This window comes from Odontesthes bonariensis, chromosome 24, assembly GCF_027942865.1.
Source record: "Odontesthes bonariensis isolate fOdoBon6 chromosome 24, fOdoBon6.hap1, whole genome shotgun sequence".
Classification (NCBI taxonomy): Eukaryota; Metazoa; Chordata; class Actinopteri; order Atheriniformes; family Atherinopsidae; genus Odontesthes; species Odontesthes bonariensis.
In genome coordinates this window covers 29,788,551-29,799,458 of record NC_134529.1, presented here as the reverse complement: position 1 = coordinate 29,799,458, position 10,908 = coordinate 29,788,551, and the positions used below count along the sequence as shown (strand labels likewise).

The 10,908-nt window shown below is 43.4% G+C and overlaps 1 protein-coding gene across 1 annotated transcript; it reads right to left on the bottom strand.

Moving 5' to 3' along the window:
* Positions 1 to 371: 371 nt before the first annotated feature.
* LOC142374766 (P2X purinoceptor 7-like) lies at positions 372 to 10,882 on the bottom strand. Its single transcript, XM_075458571.1, has 3 exons — positions 10,610 to 10,882; positions 1,296 to 1,450; positions 372 to 1,056 (listed from the first exon to the last, which is right to left on the bottom strand). The coding sequence occupies exons 1-3, from the start codon at positions 10,619 to 10,621 to the stop codon at positions 894 to 896; spliced, it is 330 nt and encodes a 109-aa protein (XP_075314686.1). The 5' UTR covers positions 10,622 to 10,882; the 3' UTR covers positions 372 to 893.
* Positions 10,883 to 10,908: the final 26 nt, after the last annotated feature.

Genomic DNA, 10,908 nt, shown 5'->3' with positions numbered 1-10,908 from the left:
GTCATAATTGAGCCGGGTTTCTCCAGCACTATAAGGCACGAAACACCTAGACCAGGTCCCCTGAAAAGATTGTCTTGTGAATGTAATTTATATTTGATTTACCAAAAAATGTATACTTTTAGGGGGTTTTCAGATCATAGTTCCTATGAAACTTCACAATATATGAAAAGCTTTTTCCAAAATGCTTTATACCTACTTTCAAAAATATTGTTTTATTTGTTACTACCATTAAAAGCAGCATTTAAATGTTTCAACATGTTATGTAAATCTCAGCTAATAGCACTTTTCCTGATGCTTGAAATCAGATTTAAAAAAAGTAATGAGAACAGCTTTTATAGCATTTTGGAAAAGAGCTTTTCATATGCTCTCCCATGATGATGCATGTGTCTCTACCAGCTAACCCCCACCACCATGACAAATGAAAATTCTGTGAGAAACACCGTTTACACATTGTTTCTTGTACTTTCAGACGGTACTTGGCGGCGATCCACTTTAATGAAAATGCGAACCGACCACAGGCCCAGACAGCAGACGGTGTACCTCTCTTCAAAATCTCCTTTCCCAAATCCAAGAAGGGAGAGTGCAGTCAAACGTCAAAAGACTAAGCCAACCTTTGGTAAGACCTCAAAAGTTCAAGAATTCAAGTCCAACTACTTTTGCCTTTATCAAATTTACTGAGGTTAATTCCAACAAATAGGAATACAAAAAATGTGAGAAATATAAATCTAAACAAACTTAAATATATAGAACAAATATAAATATATAAATAGATATAAAAATAAACATTGAAATGTACAAATGACTAACTGAAATATACAAATGTTGTGCGTGTACAGTGTGTATGAATGTTCTGTGTGAAAAGGGTATGTGGATGTCCTGATGGACCTAATTTTTCACACGCGAGGCAGTCTAAACCCGGTGCAGTGTCCTTCATCATCGGGGTACTCGGCACGGATACGCAGGACCACACAGGCAGGAATGACCACTCTGATCCGGCGACCCAAAAAGCCCCAGCACCACGCCACGAACTGCCTGTAGGCCAAATACCTGAAGCGCCTGGAAGAACAGATAGAAAAAATGACACTTGCAGAGAATGTTGTTGTTCTTCTGTTATTGCTATGTTGTACATATTTACATATTCCTATGGATTATTCTTGATTGTGTTTTAATGTCTTGTAAATAAATCTACAAACACTCTTCATACTGTCTGCATAGTTGAATTATCAGGCTCTGTTGGGTGGGTATACTGTAAACTCTATGTATGTGGCTATGAGTAATTATTTTACAACGCTTACCGATGCGTTCTTCTCAGGCTTAAACTGCCAAAATGGTGCCTGTAGACTCGCCCAGCGGTTTGTAGCGAATATACATTGAGACAGACCGGCTCAAACCCTGGATGATCCAGCATACATGCTGGCTCTGCCGCCACTTCTCCTAGTAGTGCTGTGACCTAATAAAGATTAGAACTAGACATGGTAAGTGTCATTTCAGGAACAGGTGGATCGAAATGTTTACAGTGTTACCTGAGGGATCTCCATGCAGCATCTACTCTCCCTTTCTGTGGGCATTATCTCGCAAATTCCACATTGACACCTATTATCTGCAGTTTGTTGCTGAACTGCCTGCGCCTCGGCTTCAGGGTCCGATTCCGGGTCGAAGGCGTTTGCTCACCTGCCATTTCTTTTTTTCTTTTTTTTTTCCTACTAGCAGCTAACATGCGCATAGCCAAAACAGAGAATCAGACACGCCCCCATTCAGCCATGACACACCCCTCGCGCTCCTCCTTGCTTCTCATTAGGAAAACAGGGCACTGGAGAACGCGCTCAAATGCGGCTTTCTTTAGAGGCCAAATCTGCGTTTTCCGGGTGAATTTTGAGAACGCCTGGGGGTATAACATCCTGAAGCCTCCGAAAGCCCATTTAAAGCGCCGCTACTATACCATGCCATGGGAACTTTAATGTTTTTACCTTGGTGTTTTAAGTTTTTTAATTCTCTTTTGTTCAGTAGCGGCTCGTGGTCTGGAAAATAGGCGGGGCAGATGATCTGCGTTATCAAAATGCAAGCTTTTATGGAGCATACGCAATAGGACAATAGTCTATGCAACCATACGCAGGGGGGGATGTGCGCACTCGCATAAAAGTCTGCCATACAACAAACACAAAAGCCCCATGAAAATGAGCGAAGAGAAAGTTTGTGAAAGGAATTAATACTGCCTACATTTCAATTAGAGGGAAACTTGTCGCAAAGCATTACCTAGGATGGCTAATTTCATGGCACAATTCAGATGCGCCTTGCTGGACTCGTGTTTTTTTGCCTTTTCCGAAAAATGCTTCATGTCACACACACCGACAGTACTCCACATATCCCCTTGTCCCCCGTGCCAGGCGATTGGAAGAGCAAGCATGGGAAAACAGAACATTTTATTCCTATTGGAACAACCAGAGAGCCAGGGCTTTTTGTCATACCACGCACGGGAAAACGTCCGATTGAAAGACCTACCCTTATCCATTGTTTGCTTAACTATATTAATATCAGGTTTATGGGGGCCGAGGTTTTTAATAGCCAATTTTGTTCCCAAATCTAGTCTTTCAAATGAGTTCTCCAAGAGAAACTCAACGCCATTGACTACAGGTTTGATGCTAGCAGCCATGGTTAAAACTTCCCTCACTGTAGCCTACTATCAGACTGACTCGCTCCTGAGCTTGTGCAGAGTAATATAGCAGTAGGTGGGACAGTGTGTAGCAACGTTTTTAGCTAGTCTTGGGGAAACCTAAGCTAGCAGACAAGTAACCTACTGTACATGTAAGCTGTCAACACATTGTTTACTGTCTCAACATTGCTTTGCTCATCAAGCTAAGATATTTCATTAAATCACTCCCAGTTTCCCATTTAGCAAAGACTTCGTTCACAATCACTTAAACTTTGTAAGATAGCAACTATAAAGTAAAATCTTTACATACCACAAACGTGAATCCGGATTAAACAGCCATATCCTTCATCAAATCCGACATAGTTATCCGTTTTATCCAACAAGTTTGTAGGGGAATTTGGCGGCACTGAAGTTCCCACTGGCTAGATGGGCGGAGTAATATTTCTTAAACCCTTTGAGTCCTTTCCATGTCCAGGGCAGATCATACACCTGCCCCAATAGCATCTATACAGGCGCGCTAAATGTAACATGATATTATGCTACGTAGGGGCCTACAGTGATTCTGATTGGTAGAATGTGCTCGAGAGTTCGGCGGGGCCGGGCTTAGCTGAGGGCAGAACAGGCATCTGCCCTGGCCAGTGGCCAGAGATCTAACGTTAAGCAGCCACACTGGAGGTAGGCTATATTTCAGCGAAAATAAAAACAGATTCCACTCGCAAAGTCCGTCACAAGCCACAATATGGTGTAATACGATTCCCACTGTGATTGAAGTTGAAATAAATATTTTATCTATAATTTATAATTATTTATATTTTATCTATAAAAGAAAGGTTGGGGGTGTGGAAGGCGGGGCTCTGCCCATCCTGCCCAAATACAGCGGCCGCGGCTGCTTTTGTTACGTTTATTCTTCTTATTCTTTTTCCTTTTTTAATGTGAAGCATATTGAATTGCACTTGTGTCTGAAATGCGCTATATAAATAAACTTGACTTGACTTGACCACCCTCGAGAAGTTGAGATAGAAGTAGAACTAACCGCTGTGAGGAGCAGCTCAGGGAACGACTTGTGCTGTGATGTCTATGTGATAACGTGTATTAATAAATCATAATGTCCGTTCAGGGCTTGTCCTTTTTTGGTGTCTTTATTGTACACAATACCCAACTGTCACAACCTGTTCTCAGACTGCTGTCTGTCTAATCCTGTCCCACTCAGGTGTTATAATAGGCCGTAAGGTGAACCTCGAAAACTCCTTCAGAACACCAGGCTTGTTCCGCGCTCTCCGAACCAAACACGCTTCAGCTCATAAAAAGATTTGAGTTATGTTGAGGTTTAAAAAAAAGTTTCGCCGCTCAGAACACAGTACTTTTTTAGTTCGCAACGTTTAAAGGAATAACTAGTGCCTGGCAAGGCGTATGTACATATTCGGCAGGCGTAATAACAGTTTGGCTCGCGAGAGGTGCCACGGTTGAGACGTCATCAGAATGGACGAATCGGATAGCTGGTATGTCAGCTGAGCTGGTAAACAGAAACAGCACCGCAGCAGCAGCGCGATCATCCAGCAGTACCGAAGAAGACGAAATTTCGACCGAAAGATTTGTTACATGCACATATCTTCTGTTAAGCATGAGGAAACACAGAATTTCACCTGCACAAGGTGGAATGGAAGGAATCAGAAGGAACGAATAAAGAAGCACTTGCTGAGTTCTTATACGATGCGTGGCCACATGCTGATCTTACAGCAGTGGGAAGAAACCTCAGCTTGTACATAGCACAGCAACACCAATGTCACTGTGTGACTGTACTGGAAGGTGTGCAGTCTGTTCATGCTGTGGAAGACCTGCAGTGTGACCATGAAGAATGTGACACTGGTGTTTTTGCATGCACAACATGCTGCACAGGAACATAAGACTGTCATTATTAAGAGCCCTGACACTGATGTAGCAGTCATTGCTGTGAGTCTGCAGAAAGATTTGCCATGCAGCTTGTACTTTTTCACAGGGACGGGCAACAGAACACGCATAATGGACATTACCAAGGTGTCATCAGCCCTCGGAGCCAGTGTGTGTTCAGCCTTGATTGGGATCCATACATTCACTGGGTGTGACACCACAAGGCAAAAAGAAGACATTTGCTGTGGCATGCGAGAAAGATGTCTACCTGAAGGCTTTCAGAAATCTGGGGACTGAATTTAACTTGGACCACTCTACATTTGCATTACTTTGCAAATATGTATGCCATTTGTACGATCAGCCAGCCGCAGAAAACATCAATGAGGCTAGGTACAAAGCTTTCTGTATGGCATCATCAGCCTTGCCAGAATTATCTATCTCCCCAACAAGTGATGCCCTCCACCAGCACTGCAAAAGGGCAAATTATCAGGCTAAAATAATAAGGTCATGTGTAAAGCAAAAGATTGGACTCATTTGAATCGGTGGTGGAGGAGGACACTGAACAAACTGTTATCCATCATGGATAACCCCACCCATCCTCTCCACCAGCTGCTGGTTAGACAGCAGAGCTCATTTTCCAACAGGCTCATCCAGCTCCGCTGTCACAAGGACCGTTTCAGGAAATCCTTCCTACCAGCAGCCATCACCATATACAACACCTCCCCTCTGGCTGGAAGAGAACTTCAACCTCAATAGGCTTCAAGTCTCTCCTAAAAAACAATAACAAAAAACAAAAAATACTGTAGATTTGTACATAGCAAATGTTTATTCACTATTTTTATTTATTTTATATTACTTTATTTTATATTTATTTTATTCTATTCTATTTGCTTGTTTTTTACTACTTTAATTGTTTTCATATACTGTATGCTGCTGCAACAAAACAATTTCCCAAATTGGGATTAATAAAGTATTAATAAAGTAGACTTGTGCAGGTGTTCCAGCTGTTCAAACACCACAAAGGAAACAGAGGATAAAGAAGATGACAGCTGCCCTGACACTGACAGTGAGGAATAGTGTATGTGTGTGTGCGTGCGTTTTTTTTTTTTTTTTTACCTTTATTCTATTCCATATGTATCATTCCTTTTATTATGGTTATGTATATAAGTTTATGCCGGTTGATGTGTATGCCCTACTTGTTTTGATTTTGTTATGTGTTGTATAGTTATTAGTGAATAAATCAGTAAATGAATACCTGAATGGTAAATGGCTAAATTGGCTCAATTCAGAAACACATGAATGAGCATTATCGTTGATAATTATTATTTTATGTTCACTTTAAAATGATATTTTGCGAGATTCCTTTCTGTAGGTTAGATAATGACAGCACCAGGCAGGTTGTCATTTTTCCAGTTTGTTGTCGTAAATCGGCAACGTGATTGGTCCAGCACGGTCACGTGGTGTCTTGTGACGTCAAAATCGTCATTCAGCCCTGCGGAAAATATCTTCAGAAAACGTCTCGGTTTAAAAAAAGTACAGGATACTGTGACGCGAAACTTTTTTTATATGTGCAAAATAAGTTGGTCATTTTTATCAGCTAACGGGCATGTAGTTCGGAGAGCACGGAGCGAGCCTAAACGAAAACGGGGTTCACCTTACGGCCTATAAGTTCCGGTTTATCAGTATCTCTATAGGTGACACAGGTAGGTTATCCCTCTGGTGGCATGGGGGTAGTACTGCATATAATATTCAGGATACTACATCCCTCCCCTCTTAAGTTTAAAGTATTCCAGTGAAATTATATACTGAATCTCCATAACAACCTAAGGTTTCTTACAATAACTAAACCATGTTACTGTACGTCTTTTACAGGTTAAAGGGCAAATGCCAAGAAACAACTGAAATAACTATGGCAAGGCTTGTTTACAAATGTTTTTTTTCTTTTCCTTTTCTTTTTTTTTTTTGTTACATCTTTTTTTTCCTTCTTTTTTTTCTAACTAGGAAGGGTGGGTAGACTGCCAAACCTTCCAGTGCATATCCCAGAGCATATTCTGACTCTTTCTTGAGGGATGTCACTTATAACAAACAAAGTCTCTCAGATATGCAGCAGTCTGTCTGGTGCGTACAGATCTGCGTAGCACAGGTGTCTGTTCAGCTCCTGTCTCTGGCAAATGTTCAGCTGGAGGATGAACCTGGGCTGGCTCAGCAGGCTGCTCAGTCACTTCCCCTCCTACGGCTGTGGGAACGACCGGGTCTGCAGGCACGACCTCCACTGCTTGCTCTGGCAACTGCAGGCTTTCTTTCAGGCTCTCCTCTCACCTCAGGACTGGACATGTCGTTCGATGATGCGTGACGCTTGCGAATCTGGTCGACGTGACGTCTCAACATGCGTCCATCTCCTGTCTGTACCGTGTAGGTTACGGGTCCAGTGTTCTCATCTACTACTGCTGGTATCCACTTCGGTCCATGGCTGTAGTTACGTACGTATACGTCATCTCCAGATGCAAAACTTCTCCACTTACTGTGTGTGTCGTGATGTTCTTTTTGTTTGAGTTGTCTTTTACGCATCTTTGACTTCACATCAGGCAGCAGAAGATCCAGTGTGGAACACAGTCGTCTGGACATGAGCATTTCAGCGGGTGACAAGCCAGTAGTACTTTGTGGTGTAATTCTGTAGTTGAACAGAAATCTGGCTATTTTTGTTTCCAGTGTGTCTCCTTTTGTTTTCTTAATTCCTTGTTTGAATGTCTGCACAGCTCTTTCCACGAGCCCGTTGGATGATGGGTGGAAAGGTGCGGATGTTTTGTGCTGTATTCCATTCTGTTTCAGGAATGCCTCGAACTCTTGACTGGTAAAGCATGTTCCGTTGTCAGATACTATGGTCTGGGGTAGACCATGTATACTAAAACATTGTCTCGACTTTTCAATAGTCACCTGACTTGTTGAACTGTTTGTTGGGTATACATCAATCCATTTGGAATGTGCATCGACGATGATCAGGAACATCTTTCCAAGGTAAGGACCGGCATAATCGATATGCAGTCTGCTCCAGGGCGTTTCAGGCCACTCCCATGGATGAAGCGGCGCCCCTGCAGGACACTTCCTGTTTTCTTGGCAGGTGTGGCAGGACTGAACTTCCTTCTCGATATCGGAATCCATTCCTGGCCACCACACAAATGAGCGTGCTAAGCCTTTCATCCTGGATATGCCTGGGTGTGTGGCATGCAGCTGTTTCAGTATCACACTCCTTCCTTTCATCGGAACGACCGCTCTCAACCCCCAGAGTACACATCCATCTCTCACACTTAGTTCCAGCTTTCTCTTACTGTACGGTTTGAACGCTGTATCCACCTCCTTTGGCCATCCTTTCAGGCACCAGAGTAACACTTGCGACAGTGTCTCATCTTTGACTGTCCACTGCTTCACCTGAGCTGTGGTGATTGGTGGATCGTCCATCACATCCAGCATAAGGACTTGGTCGGCGTCGTCCTCTTCCTCCGTCTGTGGCAGAGGCAACCTGCTCAGTGCATCTGCGTTTGCATGTTCTTTTCCAGGTTTGTAAATTATTTTGTATTCGTATGCTCGTAACAGGATTGCCCATCGCTGCACTCTCGGTGAACCCATCTGAGGAACCGGCTTCTTTTCATGGAAAAGCGATATCAGCGGTTTGTGGTCAGTGCTGATTGTAAACATTCGTCCATAGATGTACTTGTGGAATCTCTTTATTCCGAAGATGATGGCTAAGCTCTCTTTATCCAGTTGTGAGTATCGCTTCTCGGCTGGTGTCAGCGTGCGTGACATAAAACCTAATGGTTTCTCACTGCCATCTTCCATGACATGGGACAATACGGCACCTACTCCGTATGGTGAGGCGTCGCATGCCAGTAACAATTCTTTGTCTGCTGAGTAGTGACTCAGGACTTTGGCTGATTTCAGCATCTGTTTGGACAATCGAAAAGCATCTTCCTGCTCTTTGTTCCAGGTCCACTGGGACTCTTTTCTCAGCAACTGATGCAGCGGAGCTAAGCGTGTGGCTAGGTTAGGGAGAAACTTGTTATAGTAATTCAGTAAACCAAGGTAAGCTTTCAATTCGGTCACTGTGGTTGGCTGTGGAGCCTCTTCAATGGCTGTCACCTTGCTTTGCACTGTGTGCAGGCCTTCCGCATTGATAATGTGACCTAAGTACTCCACCTCGTTTCTCAGGAATGTACACTTGCGTCTGTGAAGTCGCAGGCCGGCTTCCTTCAGTCTCCTCAGTACCTCGTCCAGCGTTTTTAGATGCTCAGCTTCATCTTCCCCTGTCAATAATATGTCATCTAAATACACAGCTACTCTAGGCAGGCCCTGTAGCAAGCTTTCCATGGTTCTCTGGAAAATTGCTGGAGCAGATGACACTCTGAAGGGAAGCCTATTGTAGGTGAACAGTCCACGATGTGTGTTGACTGTTAAGTATTTCTTGGATTCTTCATCCATCACAATCTGCTGATAAGCATGACTTAAATCTAGCTTGGAAAACTGTTTCCCTCTGGCCAGGGTATTAAACAAATCTTCCACTCGGGGAATGGGGTACTGCTCTAGGGAGGAGGCGTTGTTGACTGTTAATTTGTAATCACCGCAGATCCTGGCAGAACCATCCGGCTTCAGGACAGGTACGATGGGTGCTGCCCACTCAGCATACTTTACTGGTGTTATGATGCCCTCTCTCTGCAGTCTATCAAGCTCCTCTTCAACTTTTGCTCTCATGGTATACAGAACTGAGCGGGGTCTGTAGAACTTGGGACAGGCTTCAGCTGACACTCGAATTGTTGCTTTCATGCCTTTTAACATGCCTAGCTCTTCTTTAAAACATCTTCATGCTTTGAAAGTACTTGCTGTAGCCCTTGTTTCTCTGTTCTCACGTCTTATCTCATCCCATTTCAGCTTCAGTGTCTCCAGCCATGCTCTTCCTAGCAAACTAGGTCCAGTACCTTTCACTACCACTAGGGGCAGTGTCTTCACTTGCTGGCCATAGATCACTTCCACATCTGCTACTCCTACAACTTTAATTTTCTCTCCTGTGTAAGATCTCAGTGTAAGCTTGGTTTTATTTAGTTGTGGGCGCTTGTTTTCTTTCCACATTTAATTAAAGTTTGTCTCATTCATGACACTCACGCTACATCCAGTGTCAATCTCAAAGTTTACTTTCTGCCTATTCACCTCCATCTTTACTTAAATGGCTTAATTCTTTTGGTTGAGGTTTCTGTTTTAATGCAAGCTAACGTAAATGTTTCCTCTTGCTCTGATGAACTATCATCTTGCCTCTCCCATACCTTGTGTGCTTTCTGTGGGCGTGCGCGTCGCTCTTCTCTGTTTGGTTTCTTTTCATCTGGTCGTGAGCTCCCTTTATTTTTATTTCGACAAGCTTTGGCGATGTGCCCTACTTTTCCACAAGCGTAACACTTTGCTTCTTTAAACTTGCACTCGCCTGCACTGTGTTGCTTTCCGTTACATCTGTAGCACTCTTTCTTTTTCCAATCACCCTTTCTCTCCTTTCCCTCAGTTTTCACGCTGTTGCAAGCCAACGGGGCTTTGGATTGAAGGTCTTGTACATTCTTACTGGCGGCTTCGGCAGCTACGGCAATTTTAAATGCCTTCTCAAATGTTAACTCAGTTTCAGACAAGTCGTTGAATCCTATCATCATTGATTCCGTAAACGAGGCGATCCCGTAACATTTGTAGTGCCAAAGTTACAATCCTGAGCTAGTCGTCTCAGCTCGGCTACGTATGCACTCACAGTTTCACTAGGCGACGGGCACGAGAGTCGAATTTGTATCTCTGCACAATCTCACTTGGTTTAGGATGGAAGTGGTCTTTCATTATAGTGACTATCTGGCGGTATGTTTTCGTGCTGGGCTTATCTGGACTCACCAGGTTCCGTATGAGCTTGTATGTGGCTGGTCCCACAACGCTAATGAGGATAGCTCTTTGCTTATCTCCATCATCAATTTCATTAGCTTCGAAAAACTGATCTAGAATCTCGCAGTACTCTTCCGAAGTCTGCTCCTTCAAATCAGATGCTGACAGATTTCCTACCGTCACATTCATCTTCGTTTCACGTGCTCTGGTCCTGCGTCCACCCTTTTTGTTAGCACCGTTTCGTCTTTCGTTCCAAACAATCCACCGTCCTCCTCCTTCAAGCACTTGTCATCGTCCTTGTATTCTCGTCGCCAATATGTGATAACGTGTACTAATAAATCATAATGTCCGTCCAGGGTTTGTCCTTTTTTGGTGTCTTTATTGTACACAATACCCAACTGTCACAACCTGTTCTCAGACTGCTGTCTGTCTAATCCTGTCCCACTCAGGTGTTATAAGTTCCGGTTTATCAGTAT